Genomic DNA, 23,544 nt, shown 5'->3' on the forward strand with positions numbered 1-23,544 from the left:
GAGGGGAGCACCGCCCGCTGTCCCCGCCGGGGCCGGGAGGAGCGGCGGGCGCGGGGAGGCGGCTCCGCAGCGCGGCGAGCGCGGCCCCTCCCCGGCGCGGCCGCCCCGCCCGCCGCGCACATGTGCCCGCAGCCAGCGGCGGGCGCGCCGTCGGGGCGGGCGGGCGCGTCGGCTCCGCGGCACGGCGGCAGCAAAGCCGGGCGGCGCAGGGGCGCGGGCAGCGGGCGGCCATGGCTGTCGCCTACCTGCTGGGCAACGCGTCCGCGCCGCTGCTGGCCGGCGCCCTGGAGGCGCCGCTCGCCGCCAACGCCTCCGCCTGCCGCCCGCCCGGGCCGCCCTGCCCGGCCTGGGGCAACGCCTCGGCGGCGCTGGGCTGGAACCGCTCCGAGCCCTGCGGCGGCGGCAATGGCAGCGCGGGCGGCGGGCCCTGCGCGCCCGCGGGCGGCGGCCCCTCCGTGGTCACCGCCATCGCCATCATGGCCCTCTACTCCGTGGTCTGCGTCGTGGGGCTCTTCGGCAACTTCTTGGTCATGTATGTCATCGTCAGGTGAGTGCCGCCCTGCCCCGCCCTCAGCCCGCGGCCGCTGCCGTCGGGGCGGAACCCGCACCGGAGCCGGGATGCGGGACGCTGTCCCGGCGGGGATGCTGCGCTCCCCGTCCGCCGGCAGCGCGCAGAGGGACACGCGGGGGGTGCGGACGGGCGCCGGCCCCGCGGGAAAGAGAAGGAGGCTTTTGGTAAAGAGCCGGGGCGGGTGATGGGGGAAGAGAAACTTGCGGTGGAGCCGGGAGGGGCGGCCGGTCCGTCAGAACCGCTGCTCGTCCGAGGATGTTCTAAGGACCCTCCGAGGCGCAGCAGCTCTGAATCCCGCACCTGTCCCCTAGGGAGCGAGGATGTAAAGGGACTGTGGCCGCTGCCTGTGAGCGTGTGCGGGTCCGGGGTGGAACGCGGAGAGCCGGCGCGCATCCACCTGTCTTTCCACCCACCGCTCCCAAACGCACGAACAAAATGTAAATGGCACCGCGGTTAAACGCTTCTCTGTGGCCGTGTTTGGGGATCCGCTGCCTCATGTCTAGATCTGTATGTGTATGTTGAAATACATTTATATGTCTGTATAGACATTGATGCGTATACACGTGTATAAATACGCATGCCGTGGTCGCGGCCGCTTTCCGTGATCGCGGCGTTCCGGCTCTGCTGCGGCAATTCTCAACTTTCTCGCCCGCAAGAGAAAAAGCCCCCAGCGGGGCTGTTACAGATCCGATCACGCGCGATAGATCCATTGCCCGTAAATGAGCGGAAAACGAGTGCGAGGGAGATGAAAGAGGCTCTGGCAGCGGAGCGTAGCAGGGCAGGTGCTTCCATGGGGGAACACCGCCACCTCCCGGGAGCGACGGGCCGGGAGCGGGACGGGACGGGCCAGCTGAGCGCATCGCCCTTCGTGGCTGCTCGTCCTTTCCAAACCGAGTGCACTGAGCCCTGGGAGCCCAGCGGGAGCTTTTAGCGGGGCAGATGGGGATGGCCCGGGACGCGCTCCGAGTCAGCCCCATACTTCCAATTTCCCCCCACCTCTGGAGCATCCCTTCTCCCTTTGAACTCTGCTTTCCCGGGGAGCCGGGGCTGTCTCTGGCAGCCCTGGCAGGGCAGCCGCAGTGGGCGGCTTTGTGTGCGTGCGGCGCAGGCAGTGCCAGCGGCACAAAGCCGGGGGTGAGGGTCGCGGTCACGGGAGGTGTTGCGGCAGGATGGAGGATGATTCCTTCGGCAGGTGCTAGCGATGTCACTGCAAAGCCTGTGCGTCTGATAGACCGAGTGAGAACACAAGTAATATCCATCAGTGGTTCGGACCAGAGCAGTTCAGAAACCTTGTGGGTTTAACTATACTTTAGACAGTGCCTGCACAGAGCTGGGGAGATTCTCTTCTGTCTTGTGGTTTTGGTCAGTCTGAAACTCAAGCTGTCTGTGTGAAGATGTGTCTGCAGAAAGGCTTCTGAGTGGGGGCATGACTGCAATCACCATAGCAGTGTTGAATGCATTCCTCTGGGAGGAAAAGCAGATGCACAGTGTAACAGAGGCTGGATAGCTGTCAGCAGAGAAATATGCCACAGGTTGTCCCTGGAATTATGTATTTATTATCCTGGGCATAACCCTTACTAGGTTCATATTTCTTACAGTAATTAATTGAATTACACTTGCACCACAAAGCCAAATCGAATGAGGCACTTGTATTTAGATTTCTATCTAAAGAAAGCATCTTTCCCTGAGATGACGGCTTGAAAACAAAAGCCAGAAGCAATAGGAGAAAGCAAAAATATATTTTCATTTTACAGAGGAAAACACAAATTAAGTGGCTTGTCCAAAACCATCAGGAATTTTATGGCAAACCCCACATCTCCTGTGAAAGAACAGCTTTTGGCATGACAGAATTCCTTCCCAATTAATACTATGCAGCTGTTTAGCAATTGGAATGACAAGGAATTTACATGTTAATGGCTGAATAGGATCTGTGGCTTAAGCAACACAAAAATACATTCCCTTTCTGTGCTTCTCTGTAGGTGTAGTGTATCTGGTCAGCAATAGGGAATTTAGTGATTTAGTTCCTATTGCAAGATAAACTAGCTTGACAGTGTTCCAAATCATAGAATATGAACCTATGAAATGGTGACTCCCTGTGCACTCACATTCATTCCTTCTTGCATCCAACTACAAGCAAGAGGCCAAAGTTTCACTGTCATATAAAAGTCCCGTTCTTTATCTGCCTTTCCCATCATGTCTGCTCAGGAAAAGCAAAACGCTGAACTTCAAATTAATCGTGAGAGGAATTGAGGTTAATAAAAATTAAGATTTTTTAAGTAATATTGGTACCTAGATTGTCTTGAAAATACTAGGAGTTAGGAGGTTGGTGCTTAGATATTTGAAACGGTCCTGCTCATCTTTCAGAGTCCAGCCCCAGTGAAAGCAGCAGTGACTTCAGATCAAGTGTGCAGCATGCTAACATCTCATGCTTGGTTTCTTTGGAAATAGTTTTCAAATAATTATGTCATTATTATAAACATTTTTACTCTTAAATTTTTTCCACATGAGGCAAATCCAGGGGTTTGGAGCCAGAGCTGTGCAGGTGCTAGCCTGACAGGGAACTATCACTGTCACTCCACAGTGCCATCCTGCTATCCCTGCTGGGGCAAACAGAGGTCAGAAAGCAGAGGAGATAGAAATGTATTGTGATTATCAATGTGAAAAAAGGCTCTTTGTGCAAAGCAGGTCCATGGATTTCCAATTTATACACATTATGTTATAATTAATGCATCCTCATCCACTCTCCTCATTCTTCCAGATGGTTCCTGTTCAGCTGAATGCTTTCATCCCTGAATTAATATTTACGTGTTGTATATGGAGTGTGCGAGGCTTAACCTCATGTTGCTAACACTGAGCTGTTTCCCTTCTCAAGTACCAAAAAATGCCTTCGAGTGACAGCAGTAGGAGTTTAATAGGTTTTACTGCCAGCCATGAATTTCCTGTAATCAGAAAAATCTGCAAATAATTTTTATTATCTGTTTTCCTCATGTGCTTTGTGGAAATGTAAATTACTAATATGAGCACTATGTTGTTATGGCTATATCAACAATAGCAAATGCTACTTTTAGCTGCTGCAGAGTACAAGAAGACAATGTACAATTAGTACCATGTGACATTGAATTAATTTACACGGTAATCCAAAGGCTTTTCCAGCTTTCTCATCGAGTTGGTGGGATATTATTCTCACAGTTAGAATGGAAATAAGAATATGCCTCATAATTAAGGCAATATGCTAGAAAGCTGCAGTAAGATCCTAGATGAAAATATTAAGCATCACAGGTCTGGAAGAAAGCAACAGCTCACAGAGACCCCAGTCCTCCCCAGTCCAAGTGCTCTGGGAGAACTGTAATTCCACCTACAGCCTTGGAAGTCAGTCAAGTTCAGAGTGATTCCTCATTTGTTTTGCTATAAATTTTTCACATATCATAAACAAAGGCATCTCAGGTTCTCCACAATCCTTTGTAGAGGAAGGAGATGTCTTTTTTCATTGAGTAGATGATTAAACTGCTTTAAAGAAAAAAAAAAAAAGCAAACAGGGAAAGAAGCTGAAGAAGTCATCTCTCTGAAATTAAGGGAAATATTTCTGTGTGTCTCAGAACAGCCTCTTAATAGTGTTTTGGAAGAAAACAGCTGTGACTGAAGCATCATCTAATCTGGCACTGAAAATTCGGGTTAGTTCAGCTGAGCTCACTCATAATTTAGAAAAACTGTTTTGTTAACTAGAACAGACTTAGAGTTGAAATTTCAATTGTAGAAATAATTGATATCACCAGAAGAATAAATATTCTTACACATGTGCAAAAAAGTGTGAAGTCTTTTTAGAGAAAAAAGAAATCTGAAAATAATCACAGGCTTGAAAGTGAGTGAAGTAAAACAAGTGTTTCTGAAAAATAGGTTCTTTGCAAGGTGACATGGTGTTATGGATGCAGCATGTAAGTTGAACTTCAGCATCTTTTGTAGCAGCATAGATCAGGGAGCTTAGAAACCAAGAAGTGCATAAAATTCTTGCTTTTCTTTCCTGTCCACAGCCTCATGAACTTCTCTGCATTTGCACAGCATTGCTTGTGTGGGTGTGTGTCTGCCTTTCCACTGACTGCAAAGGCTCCACTCCATGCTAAGAGCTGAGAGCCCCAGCAGCCTTACCCAGTCATGTCAATTATGAATTAATGCAGCTCACAGCACCAGCCAGGGAAGAGCTGGGGCAGAACTGTGGGAGCCCTGTTGGGAGGAGCAGCAGAGGAGCTGAATTAAATCAGCAGCATAGCAAGGGCTGACCCTCAGCATCCTGCCTTGCAGAAAGGCAGGTGTCCCTGTTTGCATACTGTTTGTGACAGAGTTTACCAACCTGTGCTAGTGGGTAAATGTTTAACTAGCAAGCAGCTCCCCTCCCTTCCCTTCCCCAAGATGAAGGAAAGCAGACAGACAAAATTACCTTTATATTCTTTTTTTTTAATTATATTTTTACAGATATGATGAAAATTTGACCCCAAATACCTGAGGCTGCAGCCTGGGGGTGACACCCATCTCAGTGAGGAAGCAGAGGCACCTGAGGGATGAGCTCTGCAGCCCCAGACTCATCTCCAGACCCTGTGCCTGGCTGCAGTCCCAGTGAACTCCTGCACACAGGACAGCATGCCAGCCCCAGGTGCACAGACTCCCTGGCTCTGCTAATGCCTACCACCAGCAGTTCTGGGCAGAAAACAACCCTTCTCACTCAGTTTGCCTGTAAAAAGCTATTTGATCCCACTGTACTTTTCCTGGAGTGACATTATGGTAATGGCTCCCATGAAAAAATAATGTTAAACACTTCCTCATTTTAGAATTTCTTTATAAAAATAATCAAAAGTTATCAACTTTTCAAGGCTTCAGTAAGGGTAAAAAATACTGTATGCACATATTGCTTACATTACATCATTACTAGCAAGCTAATGGCTAATGAGTGATTTATCTAACACAATCCTGAAGTACTGCTTTGTTTAGTTTAAAGTGTTTTTCTAAGCCATCAAGCATAAGTTCTGCTGAACACTGTGGATAGGCTTTTATAACTTTTCTAGATCAAAAGGTGACATATTTAAAAAAATCTCAAATTTCTCAGAATCATAATTTAGCTTACTAGCCTCTTTTCCAGTCATAGCCAGCAGCTGGTGTTTAGTCATAGTGTGGAAAAAATAGGGGCAACACTGTGTGAGTATCATTCTAATAGACTTTTCAGCTGTAAAAAGACTTTTTGAGCTGCAGTTTGCATCAGCATTTATTCAGTAGCTTTTTGTGGACATTTCTAATATGCAGTTAGAGGATAAAAAAATAAAAAAAAATGAGGATCAAAAATAGGATTGGAAGAGGAAGGTAACAAAGACTGCCACTCCTAAGCAAATCTGCTTCAAAACAACATTTGAAGCCTTTTTACTGATTCTAATTTGGTTATTTTTGAGCTTAGGTATTTTGAGATGTTGTTGTAGAAATCTTCATTAACATGCATTTTCAAAAAATTATTTATTTTCATGATGATTCCAAGTGAAAACAAGTTTTCAGTGCTTGATAAGTCTCTTCAAAATCCACTTTTGTAACTATATTTTTAAAAAAACCCAAAGCAACTATTTTCTGAATAGTTGTGCTTAAGCTGATCTCAAAGAAAGCTCTTTTTATAACCATCTGTGTCTCCTTTGGTTTTTATCATGAAGTTTGGGTTTATGGTATTGCAAGTGGAAATATTATAATTACCTTTCAAAGACCTCTAGTCCCTTTTGGAAGTGGGCTTTTAATGGTGTTCACTATCAAGGAATTCCACAGCTTAGCTGAGCTGTGATAAGCATTCTCATTCATCCATTTAATATTAAACACTTCTAAATTTTATTTATATTTCTCTTTGAATTTACATGATGAAAAAAGGTAGGCATGACACACCATAACTAATCAAATAACTGTGAAGGACATGAAATAGACTTTTTTCCACCTTCATACTGAGAAGTGTTCAATTATCAGCTATAAGATCTTGTACCTCAGATCAGGACTAAAACTTCAGAACAAAAACGTTTGTGTAAAATGGAATGTCTCCTCCTTGTCGTGTTGTGTGGAGCAGTTCCAACTGAGTGAAGTCTTTTTTTTTAAGGTGGAAGAGGGATCAGCAGTTGTCACAGTGCTAGTCTTCAGGTCTTGGATGTGCTGCTCATAAAGAAAAATCATCTAAGGAGCCAATTCCCTGCTGACCAGGGATATTTCATGCACTGCCCTTACCTCAGGTGATCAGTCTACATGTCAGCAGGAGGGTACCAGCACCTGGAAACCAGACAAGGTAGCTGATAACTTGTCCCCTCTAGAAAAATGTCACCACAGTTATCAGAGGTGTAGTCAGCAGTTTTACTCTCAATCACACTTCCCTGAAGGCAGAGGGGAAAAAGTCAAATTGAATATACTGACAGTTTTCCTTTATATGTCTTCCTAGCAAAGCAAAACCTTCAACAGCAAGCACCTGCTGCTGGATAATGGCAATATATTGAAGTTAGCCTGTTTAGCACCATTGATTTATTTCAGAGAGATATGTTACACAATAACCATGAAAGCAGAGTCCTTTATTGGAGACCCATATATGCCTCAGCACCAGGCAAACAGAGACTCAAATAAAAGTGCTTTGACAAACAGGCCAGATTAAGTTCTGAAATAATTGGCAGGTAATTTTCACCCCATTCAACTAGGCTGGAAGGGAAGAAAGTGTACCAGCAGATGACTGTTTGGGCCCTGGAGCATACTTATTGCTGTCATTTGTTTTTTATCATTAAGTAGCTTTTTATGATGTCTGGGAAAGGAAGAGGAAATTAGGAGTCACAAGACATGACAGCATCTTAAATAATTTTGTGGCAAGTGAAATACCTATACCTGTTCTTGACTGGTTCTCCAGCCTTTTTGAAAAAAAAAAAAAAAAAAAAAGAATGCATCACATCAGCTTTATTTTGTATAGATTTCTGCCATATTTCTTCACATTTATGTAACTTTAAAAGGCATAAGATAATAGGAAATCATAAAATAATTACCTTTTATGACTACTGTGAAGTTTGTGTGTTCTGTCTGAAATAATCTCCTTGCTTGTTAATAATCCTCTCAGTCAGACATCAAGGGAAAGGACCCTTCCTCGTGAAAACAGCTATTTTTCCCAAAAGAAAAAAGCTTGTTTTATCTTGTCCAGGTAGGGACTAAACTCACTGGCTCAAACTAAATAGCAGAAAAAAGACTTCTATATGCCTTTTAGTAGCAAAAAAGTAAATCAGGAAGAGCCACAAAGCAAGTCATTTTTAGTCCAAGGTCCAACACAGGAAAAAGGATGAGTCAGATGCCCTCACAGCTCTCTTGGTGCCACACCATTTCCCAAAAGACTGGCACTGAAGTCTAAAGGTGACTCTGCCTAAAAGCCTTCTGTTTAGCTCACCCTCTCCCAAAGCTGAGGTATGAGATAAATTCCTGATGGATTCTGAGTACAAGAAGAATGTGCTGGTGCTGCTTCCCAGGAGGTGATGTGCTCTGCTTGCTTCTCCTGCATCCTGTAAGCAAATACTGCTCAAAGGTACTTTCCAAAATGTGGCTTGAGAGACTTCATTTCAGTGTCAAATATTAAAACTGGATTGGCAGACAGAAAAAATTTTGAGGGTTTTTACAGACCACTTTGAACATGTCATAACTTAGGGCTCAAGAAAAATAAAAAAGTACCTGATATCTCAAGAAAACATGCTGAAAAAATCCCTTTTTCCTACTGTTCTTGAGTTGCATATACAAAGTGCACCAGAACAATCATAGGGGGGAAAATTAATTTAAATTGATTCAGCTAGGCATACTTCACATGTTTTTAATCTTCCCACCCAAGGCGACCTCAGCTAATCTAATGTATGCACATAATGATTCTTCATTTGTTTAACAAGTCATTTATGCAAGAAGAACATGAATTTGAGACGCTAACCCAATCTGCAGCATCAAGAGGAGTTATGTCAGGTTGTCTGTGTGCAAGACCTCACTGTTGTTGGCTGTTGTTCCTTTCAGCAGCCAAACCATTTTTGGGAGTGACTGCTTTCTGCAGTGAACCTCTGATGATTTTTTCCAGTTTTTCACGTATTTTGCACTGAACTTAAACACGGATCTTGAAGCAGTCTTTGTCTCCAACTTAACACTCTGTAGGCAAAACCTTGCATGCCTTTGTGTTGCTGAAAGCAATTACTACCAGTCTGTCACTGACCAGCTTATTCCCTAAGTGCAAAAGACTGCTTCTGCTTTCCTCCTCTGATATTTTATGATAGAAAAACTGTAATGAGGAGTTAGAAGGGGTATACTAGTGGGTGCCAGTATTATAATGAGCATAATCAATTTGAGTATATACCAAGAGAGGTATTGTGCTAAATATTCACAAAAAGCCCCTGAATCCTCACATTCTATTAGTCTTTTCATTGCAGAGTTGTAAAATAAAAGTAAAGCCACCCAAAGCCAACTTCTGTCTCCACTTGCAACCTTGATCATTGTCATACAAAATTTAATACACTTGATGTTTTAGATGCTGAAATTTCAATGCAATCTGAATACCAGTGTTCAAATTTTCATGAGTTTGCAGTTAAGATTTTTTTTTTTCTCTACACATCTGTAAATTTTTAGATTCTCTAGTGAGTTTGAATGAAAATGTGAAAGCAGTATCTTAAAAGATTGCATTTATAAATTTTGGTGTTACCAAATCCCTCTCAACTGTAGAAATCTCACCACATATACATCTGTGTCGGGATAATGGAAATGTTTGTTCTGCTTGTTAAATAGGTAGATTGATACCTTAGCAAAAAGTATAGTAACAGCTAAGATCAAGACGTTGAAAAGCTCCATTTTGATCAACTGCTACTTTTCATGCTGTTAAAATTACATTTAATCAATTTGGTATTTATTTGTTCACACCAAAAAATAATCCTGGGAACACTGATAATCTACTTATTTAGAAAAATACATGTTTTACAAAATGTACCTTGCAGAAATAAGCCCCTTATAAAATCTTAAACTATTCCGTAGAGAGAAACGCCCAGATCCCATTGAGTTCACTGAAAAGAATATTGTAAATTTCAATAGGCTTTTGTTGATTAGGTAGTTGTGGAGGTAAATACTTTCTATCACCACAAGAGCTCTGCTTCTATTCATTGTAAGAACAGCATGATTAGAAGTACAAAGATTACAGCGTACATCAAGCAGAACCCTTCACCATTGGTCTATAGGGGCCATTAAACAAAGTCCAAGAACTTTTTAAACTTAAACTGACAATGAAACTGAAAACTAGGTAGCATTTAAGTGGGAAACTGAAACATATGTAGCATTTAAGTGGGATAAGTTGCCCAGTGAAGAAACTTTATTATATTTATTCTATTCTATTTATTCAGAGCATTTTTCTGTCCATCCTCTGTCATGCTAACCTGAAAGTCATTTACATATTGATTGATGGTTTGGGCATTTTTGCTGTGTCAAGCATTCCTTTTAAATCATAATGGCTTTAATTACTGATGACAAAACATTGTCATTATTATCTGACAGTGCACTCATTATTATCTGACAAAGACCTTTGGAGAGATATTCAGATAAACCCCACCATAAGCCATTTTGATAAAGGGCTTAGTACTGGATAATAGTAAAAGCAAAATTCAAATGTTGCTGCTTTCATTCTCATCTGGAAGATTCTCCTGCAAATTGCCCAAGAAATATTTTCTCCTCCCTCCGAGTTTTAGAACTGTGAAGTTTTTTTACAGTTTTTAGAACTGTAGCTTTTATTGTGTACTTCTCCCACACTGCAATCCTGTACATTTTTTCCACTTTCCAGCAGAGAGAGTTGTAGATGCTTGCAGCATCTATGTTAGTTACAAACTTGTTATATAAATGGAGTATGAAAAGTTCTTACAGGACTTTCAGGATATGGACTTTATTTAAACTTGAAAGTATCATATTCAGATAATACTTTCCTAAGGCAGCAGTCAAGATAGAGTTTGGATCTACTTGAAAATCTGTTTTTGAAAAACCACCTTAAATTGAAAGTAGTATTGTTAGTGTCTTCTCATGCACAGTGCTAAAAATGAGAGAACAGATCCAGTACCAATGACTTGAAATGTTCATCATAAAAGCTTTCCAGGTCCATTCAACATGAGGTCTCCATTTCTGCACACCCTACCAACGAAAAATTCCAAGTGCACATTCCCTACACAATTCTTTCATTGGGTTTTTTGCAAATGACTCATGTTCTGAAGAGATCTAACCCAGAGAGATAAAACCCATGAAATAGTTTATTTTATATTTTGTCTTCCCGAGCAGGTTCCCTGGCAGGTCTTTTGAAACGAGCTATTCCTCCTGAAAAGCGCTCTATAAATTGTAAAATGTTTGATCAAACACTCTGCTTATTAGTTTTGCAGAACTGGAAGCAAGTTTCATCAAAAGAGCAAGCCATCTGACTCCCCTAAATCTAAGCAGCCACAGGGCACAGCAACCTGAGCAGCCATCAGGGCAGCATGGCCAGGAACATTACTTAAATTGAAACATTTTTTGTACCACTGCAAAAGTACACATAAAAAATGGGCCTCAAGTGCTGTCATTTGGAATCACATCATTACTACTCCACAAACTACAAATAAAATTTCTATTTCTAGAGAACATAGTTATGATATTTAGCATGACATCAGCAGGTACAGAAAATCTGTCCATGTAGTACAGTATGTGATCTGTAAACATACAATTTTTTCAGCTTCTCAATTCTTCAGCATCTATAATATTGTTTCTTCTATGTATATCTTTTCCTTCTGCACAAGTTAAATTTATCTTTTCTTCCTTACACCCTTTAGCTGATGTCTCACTGGACTGCCAACATATAGGTGAATCATAGCATGATCATCTGGTTAAAAGCAGAAAGTGTGATCTTTGACAGTGTCTAGCACATTATTACAGGAGTTCCTTATAGATGATGCACTGAATTCAGTTTTATTTAACGATGTCAGTCGTGATCATTCACACGCTCTGCCAATTTTTTTTCCTAGGTACACGAAAATGAAGACTGCCACCAACATCTATATTTTCAATCTTGCATTGGCAGATGCCCTAGCAACAAGTACTCTGCCATTCCAGAGTGTGAATTACTTGATGGGGACCTGGCCATTCGGTACCATCCTTTGTAAGATTGTTATATCCATAGACTACTACAACATGTTCACCAGTATCTTCACGCTCTGCACCATGAGTGTGGATCGCTACGTGGCTGTTTGCCACCCAGTCAAGGCCCTCGATTTCCGTACCCCCCGGAATGCCAAAATTATCAACGTCTGCAACTGGATTCTTTCCTCTGCCATTGGCCTGCCAGTTATGTTCATGGCAACTACCAAATACAGGCACGGTAAGTCTGGCTTTCTTCCCAAGCTGAGTACTCAACGTTTAAACTCCTTCCTGCATTGTTTCACTGAATTAACTTCTGACTTCCAACTTGTGTAAAGCAAGTATCAGTGCAAATGAGCCCCTTCAGCAGTTTTGCATCTGGCTGTAGTTGACTGCACAAGCAGTGCATGTGGTCTGTGTTTCACAGCAAGCAGCTCCAGCTCCTTCTGTGGAAGTCCTGCTTCCTCTTCCTTCCATACAAGTCCTGCTGTGCCACTCGGTTACTGCAGTGTTTGGAAAAGCGTCTGTGCCTGCCTGCCTTCTGTGGGGCAGTTCTACATTACCCTGCAGCACAGGATCCTGTGCTTTACCCAGGGTACTCCCACTGGGAATCTGGCAGTCATAGATATCTGGCAGGACATGATACAGAGCAGAGACCATGTTCTGGACCACTGGTGCTCCAATACCTTCCATAATGGGGAAGTGACAGCATGTCAGCATAAATCCAGACCTTCCACAGTGTGTAGTTCCCAAGCATTATGTCGTTCCCTTCCCTGTTGCCCTGAAATGCCCAAACTCTCAGCATATATGATGACTTAACAATCTTTCTTTTCACCATGTTTTATACTGGAAGTGAAAATGAGTCAAAGTTTAAGCATTTATGACAAATCAGCTTTTTCTTTGTTCAGCATACATTAAATTCCAAGCCATAGTATGCAAAAGAGAACATGTTAATTTGGTTTTGTTTTCCTAACTCACGTTTTATGCATGTTCTGCAGCACTCTATCCTACCAATGTTTGTGCAAATGACAGATCACAGATTGCTTCATTTTACATGTTTACTTAGGCTTAAAGTCTTCATATATTTGCCTGTGGTATTTAATTAAAGAAAGGTTTAAATAAAAGCACATGAATAACTGACCTGCGTGTTCTCCTCTGCTGTTTTCCTTTTCCTCAGGCTCAATTGACTGCACACTTACATTCTCCCACCCTGCTTGGTACTGGGAGAACCTCCTGAAGATCTGTGTGTTCATCTTTGCCTTCATCATGCCAGTCCTGATCATCACCGTGTGCTACGGGCTGATGATTTTGCGCCTGAAGAGCGTCCGCATGTTGTCGGGCTCCAAGGAGAAGGACAGGAACCTGCGGAGGATCACTCGGATGGTTCTTGTGGTGGTGGCAGTCTTTATTGTCTGCTGGACCCCCATCCACATCTATGTTATCATTAAAGCCCTGGTCAACATCCCAGAAACTACTTTCCAGACTGTCTCCTGGCACTTCTGTATTGCTCTAGGGTATACAAATAGCTGCCTTAATCCAGTCCTTTATGCATTTCTAGATGAGAATTTCAAAAGGTGTTTCAGAGAGTTCTGCATCCCCACTGCCTCAACCATTGAGCAGCAAAACTCCACCCGAGTCCGACAAAACACTCGTGACCATGCTTCCACTGCCAACACTGTGGATAGGACTAACCATCAGGTATGACTAGCAGTGGAGATGTCATCTCTGGAGCCAGGCCACCAGCTTGGGGATGACATGTGTTCTGAAGTTACCACTTACACTGATTTGTAGCTTTTGGAGTGTCTGAACACTTGCAAGGTTATATTTGAAACTGGTGTATGCATACACAGAGATCCCAGTCCTGCATGGTGCTAATTGTTCTCTGCCCTGCTTGATGCTCAGAAGCCAAGGGTTCTAAAGGGTACCTTGGGTGACTGGGTCCAGCGTGCATGCATGTACAAAGCACATAAAAAACAGTGTTTCACTTGCAACAGGTTGAAAATTAATCACAGATCTCCCTGTTCATACTCCTTGTCTGCTGATGGAGACAGGAGTGGGACAGAATACAGATCTCTCTTCTACTCCCATTGCAACAGTGAATAAAAAGATAAAAAAACCGTGCTTGTTCACTTTGGATTGATGTACAAAGAAGGCCTACCTGGCCTTGTTTATTCTGAAAGTCATGCAAAAGATAGACCAAGGCTTGTCTACATGCAGTTCTTGTGTCAGATAATTACGTGGTGAATAAGGGGGGGTTAGATATGTATATATGTGTATATATATACATATATATATATATGTATGTATATATTTAAAAATATATACACACATGTAAAATACTAATGTGCCATTCTGCCATTTCAGGTATACCAAGAAAATACTTTTTCCATGTAGAAAAAGCCTTTAAGAAGTAGGGATTTTATGGCACATCCAATAACAATAGCTGTTTGTTGGTTTGTTGTTTTTTTTTAACTCAGCCTATTTTTGCATAGTTTTTGTGAAGAAGCTCTTTTGTATATGTTCAATATCCATTGTCCTGTGCTTAGTCTGAGAATTTCCAAGCTCCATCTCTCAGCAAAACATGAAAGCCAATCTTAGCATTCATGAAAGTGATTCAAGCACATTGCAAGCACTAGAAGAAGTTTGAGTTGTCTCTGTAGTTCCTTAAAAATAAGAACAAAAGCCTGATTCATTCCTTGCCGTGTCACCTTTCAGCAATACACTTAGGTTGCTCGTGGAACAGTTTCTCACTGCTGCCACTTCAGCCACAAGCTGGCTGCCTCCTCCAGGTGCAGAACTCACTGGCTTCTTGTGAAAGCAGCTACCTGCCTGACACTCAGCTGCTGCCAGATAGCCCAAATAAGAGTATCCCCATCTCCAAGGAGACTAAACAGTATTTGCACCACAAAAGAGGAGGGAAGTCTAAAGGGAGAAGGGCTAAAGCCAGGAGCTTTATTAAGCATCAACAATTGGTGTTGTTCACCAGTGTCTGACTCATACATGCCAAACTGTGGCCTGTGAAATCAGCACCTTCTTCAGTCTGGTGGTGAAGCAGAACTGCCAAACTTGGCATAGGTGCACATATATATGTATGTATGTATGTATTTATGTATGTATTGTATTATTTACTAGGTGTAGCAAATTACTACATTCATCTGTTAATAATGCATTTGTAATCCGCAGTGGAGTCCATTTTGTGCATGTGTCTGACAGCAAGATTGTATTTCTGTCTAGTACAATTCCAGCTTTTTAGAATGCAGTGTGTATGCACCCATTTTCTACATTTAGTTATGTATCTTTATATCACTTCTAGGAGAGCTGTAGTCTTCTCAACTTCTACCCAAAAGATTAATGTGGTACTCCCTAGAGGCTGAGTGGAATAAAATCTGTTTCCCTGAGCACTGACCAAGCACAGAATAGAAGATGATGTTTCCCAGAGAGATGTTTCAGCATATACCACCAAGAGGCACAGCCTGCTGGGGCAGGGATGGAGCAAGCAAGTGAAGTGATCTTGAGAGTGCAATAAGGAGGAGAAAGCTAGTCCTGTAGTTGGGTTCTTTGCTGGTTAGGGGTTGTTGTTTTGTTTTGTTTTTTTTTTTTCTTCAGGTAACAGTGTTGAAATAAATTAGTTATGAAGAAATAAAAAATATATAAAAAAGGGAAGGGAAGGGAAGGGAAGGGAAGGGAAGGGAAGGGAAGGGAAGGGAAGGGAAGGGAAGGGAAGGGAAGGGAAGGGAAGGGAAGGGAAGGGAAGGGAAGGGAAGGGAAGGGAAGGGAAGGGAAGGGAAGGGAAGGGAAGGGAAGGGAAGGGAAGGGAAGGGAAGGGAAGGGAAGGGAAGGGAAGGGAAGGGAAGGGAAGGGAAGGGAAGGGAAGGGAAGGGAAGGGAAGAATGCTGAGGGGAAAGGTAAACATAAGGAATGATGTCCTACTGAGGCAGTAAGGATGGAATCTGATTGGCAAAGAGCCACGCTGCATGGAAAAAAGAAAGGTGCATGCAGAGCTGGAAGAAATTATCTGGCTACTTTGATAGCTCTTACTAGCAACTAACCATCAGTTTTCCCCAGAGCCAGGGAGAAGACAGCACTTGGTAGCTCAGGTCTTCATAGGTGGATGCAGAGTCTTTGCATATTCATGTGTTTGAAAGACTCTGGAGTGGCCAGCTCCACTTCCCTCCCAGCATCCTTCAGTCCTTGCTTTGGCAGCTGCTGATGCTGCCACTGGTTCATTTCTGCCAGATTTGCTGACCTGGGCTCTCTTCCTGGAGTTCAGCTCAGCACCTATTTGGTGTACTCTTTCTCTCTCCACAATGTCTACAGAATACATTCACAGCAAGCCATGTTCAAAGCTTAATGTTAAACTTAATTTATCTTTTTTCTCTAGCAAAAATTTCTGTAAAAGATAATTTTTGATGTCTGCTTTTATCAGAATGAGAGACAAGATTGTTGAACTCTACACTAAAAAGGTTCTCTGGGATAGTAATTACAAATGTAATACCTAATATTTTTTATATTATTATTTTAAACACAAAGAGTCCTAGAGTGAATGCAGCTTTAGCTCAGAAAAGAAAAAAGAAAATAATAGCCCAAAGAAACCAATATTTGCTGAGATTCTGTAAATTCTATGGACAGGGTAGTCTTTTTACAGGTAAGTGCTTACTTTAAAAGAAAGTGTAGCTTGTGTATCTATTGATTGAAGTGTTCTGACTCTTTCTTGTATGGACAAGCCTTGGAGAGCATTTGGTATGGATTCTAATTGCAAAGCTGTGTAGAACTTGGCACACTTCATATCATTTTCTAAGGAACAGATGTTCTGCAAGTTGCTTTTTTGCCAAGTGAGAATTCTTTTCTTGTGCTAAAGTTAATGAGAACTGCAAGGCTCAATCACATAAGGCCTGACACTTTTAAAGCATTTAGAATTAACACTCTTAAGTATTTAAGTTGTTGGAAGGAACAACAATGTCTTCTATCACTTCAAAAGCACCAACAAGAAACATCATAAATATTCATATTATTCTGAGTTAATACACTGGCCTTTGGCTTACTCTCTGCCTCCTTGGCATTACCAAAAAGGTCTAGATTTAGTGCTTGTAGTTTTCAGGAGGGTTTATGCAATCTTATAAGTGCATTTGCATGCAGAATGAGTGATGTAATCCTGGGGAGAAGAAATGCTCGAAAATCAAAACTACTTTCTTTGAACCTTTTTCTGTATGACCAAGTATTGGCAGGGGAGGGGAATGAAGGACCAAATAGTAGCTTTTGCGAATGGCTGAGAGTGTTTTGCTGTTGTTGAAATTCAACTGATTCCTAACAAAATCTTGGCAAGTATATTGAAATAGCTTTTACTTTAGGTGCTCAGAGACTCTGCATCAATTTACCTCTGAGATTAAAAGAAGGTTTGAATGTAAAATCAATTGGTAGTTATTTTCCCCCAAAAACTAAGTTTTTGCTAGTATCTATGTGTTAAAACAAACAAAATCATAAATAATTAGGGAAGTGGATTATTAATAACTATAGAAATCTGAGAAATTTAATTTGTTCCAGTGGATTCATTTCTTTGTGACCCATTTTTATAGCTGCTTTTATACCAACTTCACCTGAATGTATCCAAGCAACTAAGCAAATTATGTATAGGCACATCTTCAGGACTATTTAGTCATCCCATGTGTAACTCTTCAGTTTTAGCTTCTGATGTGTTCTTGTCAACTACTGAAACGTCTAAATGCCCTAATGGAAACTGTAAATCCTCCCCATATGCTGAGAATGAGGCCTCAGTTATGTTCAATAACAACAGGCTCAGTTCTGAAGGCTTTGCCTTTACTGCCTGGGTTGGCAGCCACATACAGAAATAAAAAGGATTCAAGAAAAAGTTTTTAAGTTAAAACAAGGAAAAACTGAAAGCTAGTTTCACTTTGACCAAATAAATGAGGAAAATGTTTTCTTACTTCTTAATTCTCCTTGTGCTATGTGACCTGAACAGATATGGGGAATGCTGGTGATTCCTGTTGCAGAAACATGAAAAAAATCAGCAGCTTCTTGGCAGATTCACATCTACCTGTATTAACAGAGAATGGCCTTCCTGTGTATTTTCAGAAAATTAATATGTCTCCTTTGTGAATTATACTGTATTTCAGCAATAATTTTGAAGTACTGGTTTCTTTAAAAGCCCATTTCTGACAGCATAGTGACATCTATGAAGCACTTGTCTGAATTCAATAGATCCTTAAAACTGGGCTGTCTTTTGTAGCTGATAGGCATTGACATGGGCTCTTTGTGAACCTCCAGGTTTCTGCATCTCTGCTTTCCACTCCATAAATCCTTGATTTGCAGTGACTCCCACCCAGCTCTCAACAGGTTCTGGTACAAAATTTGCTGAGCAAAAAGGGTTAGCATCCTTTCAGGACTTGCCATGCAGTGAGCAGGTTTTCTTGATGAAAACATCTGTAGTGTTCCTGTGCCTGCATGCAAGTAGGGCTCAGCATGGAGACTATGGACAAGCAGGGCTGAGGGGTTGCTGGGTTTGTTTGCTGATGTAAGTCCACCTCACACAAAATTTAAGCTAGACTATAACTGAAAATTCAAAAGTTAGGCACTTCTGAAATGAGCACAGAATGTATTCAGCTAAAATACTAATTCCCCTGTAACTGCTACAGAATGAATGCAGAAAGGGAGTAAACTTTTTCCCTGCTTGTGAAATTCATACAGAGTTCCACCCTAGAAAGACAACAACTGGCTTGATATGAAGTATATTCTAATTCTAGTTCAAATTTCAGACCTGCTGTTTCTTTGTGATCATTTCCTCTGCTGCTTCACAGCAAAAGCATAGTCTTGCCTTACTCTGGCCTATGTGCTTAGCTTTACACATCAGGACAGTAGCTGCAAATGAGAAATAAATCCCTCCTAAAAAAGACACACACAAGGTTGTGGGTGGGAAGATATCAAGCACTTGTTCATTGTATTTGCAATTTCTTTCCTTTCAGTTGGAGCTTCAAGAAGCTGAAACCACTCCACTGCCGTGACAGGGTCTCCTGCTGCATGGCTCTCACAGCAGTTCCACTGCCACAGTGTGCTAGTGGGAACATGTAGGAATTGCTTTCCCTCAAAAAAAAAATACCACAGAGGAAAGTGCCTGCTTTTCCAGTCTGTCTAAAATTGCTTCTGCAGCACATCTGCATTGCACATGACAGGAGCATGAAATGCAACAGCGAGCAGAGCCAGGAGATGCAGGAGCTCTCCAGGCTCCAGTGTTCAGAGCAGTCCTGCTCACCTGAGCACATACCTTAGTCTAAAACAAAGCTACTGTGCTGTAGCAGCTGACATGCTCCTGGTAAGTTACAATGGTGTTAAAAAGGGTTGGAAGGAAAAATTCAAACACTAGACAACTGTGGTTTGAAAAATAAGGTGAGCTCTTAAGGATGGAAAATAATGGGATATGAATTTGTAATACTGTTGGGTACACTCTGTTTACTCTTAAAATTTATTTGTAGAGGTGTTTTTCTGTGCAGGTTATTTGTGAGCTGAAGTCTCATGAGGTCATGTAGAACAACATATTTGTAGTTCAAGAGGTCTCTTGCGAGGGTTGCATGTTCTTTAGTTTCAAAGGAAAATTTTTTCTTCAGTGATCCCTTAAAAAATCAACAAAAAACCCCAACCAAACAAAAAAACTTCCAAGCTTCATCTTCTGCTTCTATTTCACATATATTAAAAAAGGCTTTAAAATCAAAACAATGAGCTATCACTTTTTCTGAAAGAGATGAGTAAATGAAAGTATTCTACATTGTTATTGATTGTCAAATGATCCCCGAAACAGCATATATTAACATAAATTTCTTTGTGAATAAAAATGTAGCTATAAGCCTGTCACAGCTTGCACAGGCTGATGATGTCTTCTCTTTCAAGTAATTTCTCAAATTTCAGCTGCTCTGCCAGCAGCATTTCCAATTTGTAGGTAAACAACAGCCCCTATGTGAAGTACTTGGAGCAGTTAGTGCATTAGACCTTTTCTAAAAAAGAAATTTTAAAAAACAATTTGCTAGATATCTAATTTTTCTTAACCAAACCCATAGTGTGTTTGCTTTTCTAATCAACATAAATGCATCTGCATTTTGTATTAGCTGCTAAAACACATTAAGATTTCAGGAAGAAACATTGTGCTGCAGCAAATGCCTTCTTAGCTGTTTTCTAGTATGAAAATTAGAAATATCCATGTAGATAATTTGTGATGCAATGGTATTTTCTAGACATTGTTACTTGCTTTGTAAATAAATCATTGGTAGCTAACTGGGGGGAAATGTACTTTGATGAATTTAAGTGTATTCTGAAATACAACTATATGGAACAGGGTTTTTTTTGTCTTTTTCTTTCTGCAGACAAAATATATTTCTTATTTTCATTGTTAAATGTGTAACAATAAGCTTTTAATGTGAAATTGTTTGTTTCTGCCATAGACTGCATAATAAAGATTGAAGACCAAATCTTTGCAAGTTGTAAATTAAAGGATTATTTGAGTTTCATCACTGTGTTGCAGCTAAATATGTAGCATATATGTCAGCAAAATATGAAGCTAGGTATAACAGAAGTGCCTTAATTTTCTTCTCTTTCTGTTGAAAATTCCACTCTGTGGTCATGTGGATTTATGTTTAATTTTGTGTTAGTTTAGCTGTATCACCCCATAGTCATCATTAAAGTTTAAACCAGAGTCATCACCATTCTAAGAGGTTTTGCATCTAATTTTTAAACAGCATGAGAGGCGCTTGGAAGAAGTTGATACATTGTTTTACACCACACAGCAGTATTATTTAACAAAACCAACATAGAATACACTGGATTTAAATGGACTAACGTCCTATGACATCATTACTACCTGATGGATTCAGAGTAGACATGCTCACATACAACAATCAAAAAATTTTAAAGTATTGAATGAGTATTTGGAAGGTCTTAACGGATAGACAAAAATATGTTTAAATAAAATTAAGATCATAGTTTTGTGAGTAATTAAAAGTTCAGCTTTCTCAAAATTTACATAATTAAGTGAAGCCATTATTTCTTCTTTACTTTGCATGAAGCACACAGGCAAGTTACTGTGACTTGCCAGCAGACAGCCAAATATTTTTAAGGACATTTTCTGTTTCTGCAATCCAACAATTGAGAAACCTGACTGTAAATATGTTTAGCAGAAATAATGTTGTAGCCTTGATGGTTTAAGGATATGAGGAAGTAAATTTAATTAGCAGAGCACTAGCAAAAAGTAAGAAAAAAAATCTTTTTTCTCCATAAGGCTTGAATGTTCACTGGTAGTGCTTTGCAGTAAGTAGCATATTATTACACAACTTCTGTATCTGCATTGTGAAGCTTTAATAAAGATGTCTCTGTTTCTTGTGGATTTGCGCTCAGCCCATTGTACATGTTTGTGGTGAAAACATAAGGTGGCACTGATCCCAAACAGACTCCTGAGGGAGACCATTTGTCACAGATGTCCCTCTGGACATTGAGCCTCAGACCACTACTCTTTGGGTGTGGCTGTCCCAGCAGCTTCTCATCTGTTGAACAGTCCACCCACCAAAGCCATATGTGCCCAATACTGAGAGAAGGATATTGTGGGAGGCCATGTCAAAAGCCTTACCTGTGTCCAGACAGATGGCACCCAAGGCCCTCCTCTAACCCACTGATGAAGTCACTCCATCATAGAAGGCCACAAGGTTGGTCAGGCAGGATTTGCCCTTGTTGAAGCCATACAGACTGTCCCAAATCACCTCCCTTATGCCTTGACATAACTTCTAGGAGTTTCATGATGTTCCCAGACACAGAGCTGAGGCTGATATGTGGTTCCCAGCAATCTCCTTTCTACTCATTTTAAAGACACATGCAATGTTTTCCTTTGTCCAGTCACCCGGGACTACACCTGACTGCCATGACTTTTCAAATATGGAGGAGAATGTCTTGGCAATTTCATCAGCCAATTCCCTATTTACCTGAAGGAGTCTCTATATAAGGGAAGAGGAAAATTGAAGAGATTTTCTACTTAAATGTCCCCTTGACAAGAGGAGCTCCATCCTGGAGTTGACATTTTCCACTGCAGACACAGACTCCATGAACCCAAGCCTCTTGGTGTAAGTTTGTCTCTCTTGAAGCTGGAATGTAGCTGAGTGTAATTGCAGATGCTTTAGCAGAAGAAATATGCAGCTGAGTTGGCTTTGTGCTGGTTCACTCAGCTAACCAAGGGGAGGGAGAGCTCCACTGCTGAACTCTCTGGTTTTGGCTTTATTGTTAATAAAGTCCAGCCATCTGACTCTCATTTTGAATAATGGGAAGAAACCTTAGAAATCTACATTGTGTCCTTCTGTATCTCCAAATTAATAAAAAAATAGGGCACTTAGATTGTGTCAAAGCAGTCTCAACTAATTGCTGCTAATTAAGCATAAGGACTCAGGTAAACAGGAAAAACACTGGAAATAACTATTCACCAGCTGCAGTAGTAAAAATACTACTTTGATGGCCTCCAGTGGGTCCTTGCTCCAGTGTGGATTGTCTGCAGACACAATCCTCTCATAGTGTCCCTGTCCTTGCTACTTATTTTTCACAGGTGTCAGTGTATTGGGTTCTTTTTGATCAAAGCAGTTTTCTATATAAGGTCAGTGTTTTGCCAAATTTACAAAAACATAGTTTAGCTCTGGTTTTCCAAGGACCATTCAATATTTCTTTTTAAGTGATCTACTTCTGCATTACTTGATTTTTTCAGAACTGTGTTTTTAAGATCTTGTTCTCTTGAAAGACTTTTTGTGCAAACAAACTGAGAGACGTTCTTTCAGTTTTTGCTTTGCATAAACATTTTCTTCAATGTGTAGGATCAAAGTCATGACTTTTGTGTCAGGACTGTTAACTGCCTGAAAAATATATCATCTGAGAATTGCCAGTACTGAAATTTCCAAACCAGGTAATAAGATCAGCACTTTAATTTCTCCTGGTATCCAGCTCCTAATTTGACCAGCTGCTCTTTCTCCTGATCTTTTTAAAATTTTCACTTGATTAGTGATTCCATGTACTACATTTTGTCAAATAAATTGAGGGCAAAAGTGCTTTCATATATTTTGGCTGAACTTTCTACCTCACACAGGATCATATTCTTTTCCTTTCCCCCATCCTCTCCACCCCCGCCTAGATTTCCAATTAGTTATTTTCTTTTGAATTTTTCAAAGAAGCAATATATTTGTGAATAAGATGCAGTTTACTTCAGGATCATCTGAATTCTCTCTCACTTCTTAGCAATTCTGTACATATTCAAACCTCTTATATTAAATGTTTGCTTGGTTTACTCAATAGTGCAGAGATGGTACAGGTTGTTTAAATTTAATTGCTTCTTTTTGTATTCCTTCACTGGGATATTTTCTTGTATCTGATGTTCCAGAGAAGAGAAGACAAAAGAACAGGGAACAGGCAGGCTCCAGGCATACACTGTTCACATGTAAATGATGCATCACATTGTTTCTGCACATCAATTTACTGTCACAGTCTTCTTCTGTAAATATCTATTTTATTTATTTTCCTCTTGTAATGCTGTCAGTAGGCAGGATCAGAAGAACTCATTCTTCTTGAGAGCCCTGCACATTGAGTCAGATGGATAAATACAACCTGGCAGATCCAAATGTGATAAGGGGTCTGATGATGAAGGCAGACAAATGTCTTGCTCTAAAAGATTTACAAATCAAGTTTGCTTCCATATATCATAAAAACAGAGAATGGTAGCATCATAACACTGACTAACACAAATGTTATTATACAACATTTATCAGACTTTTATTTTCAAGAGAGGATTAGACCATATCATAGTATCCACTTAT

At 41.1% G+C, this 23,544-nt stretch overlaps 1 protein-coding gene across 1 annotated transcript; it reads left to right on the top strand.

Annotated features, from left to right (window-relative positions):
- Positions 1 to 230: 230 nt before the first annotated feature.
- On the top strand, positions 231 to 21,093 carry OPRM1 (opioid receptor mu 1). Its single transcript, XM_056488594.1, has 4 exons — positions 231 to 547; positions 11,596 to 11,948; positions 12,885 to 13,405; positions 18,685 to 21,093. Exons 1-4 carry the CDS (start codon positions 231 to 233, stop codon positions 18,721 to 18,723), a joined length of 1,230 nt encoding a protein of 409 aa, XP_056344569.1. The 3' UTR covers positions 18,724 to 21,093.
- Positions 21,094 to 23,544: the final 2,451 nt, after the last annotated feature.

Source organism: Oenanthe melanoleuca, chromosome 3, assembly GCF_029582105.1.
Source record: "Oenanthe melanoleuca isolate GR-GAL-2019-014 chromosome 3, OMel1.0, whole genome shotgun sequence".
NCBI classification, from domain to species: domain Eukaryota; kingdom Metazoa; phylum Chordata; class Aves; order Passeriformes; family Muscicapidae; genus Oenanthe; species Oenanthe melanoleuca.

Coding starts and splice junctions, on each gene's coding strand:
- OPRM1 (XM_056488594.1), top strand. CDS start 231: ATGGCTGTCGCCTACCTGCTGGGCAACGCGTCCGCGCCGCTGCTGGCC. Junction 11,949..12,884: donor AACTACCAAATACAGGCACG/GTAAGTCTGGCT, acceptor CCTTTTCCTCAG/GCTCAATTGACTGCACACTT. Junction 13,406..18,684: donor TGGATAGGACTAACCATCAG/GTATGACTAGCA, acceptor CTTTCCTTTCAG/TTGGAGCTTCAAGAAGCTGA.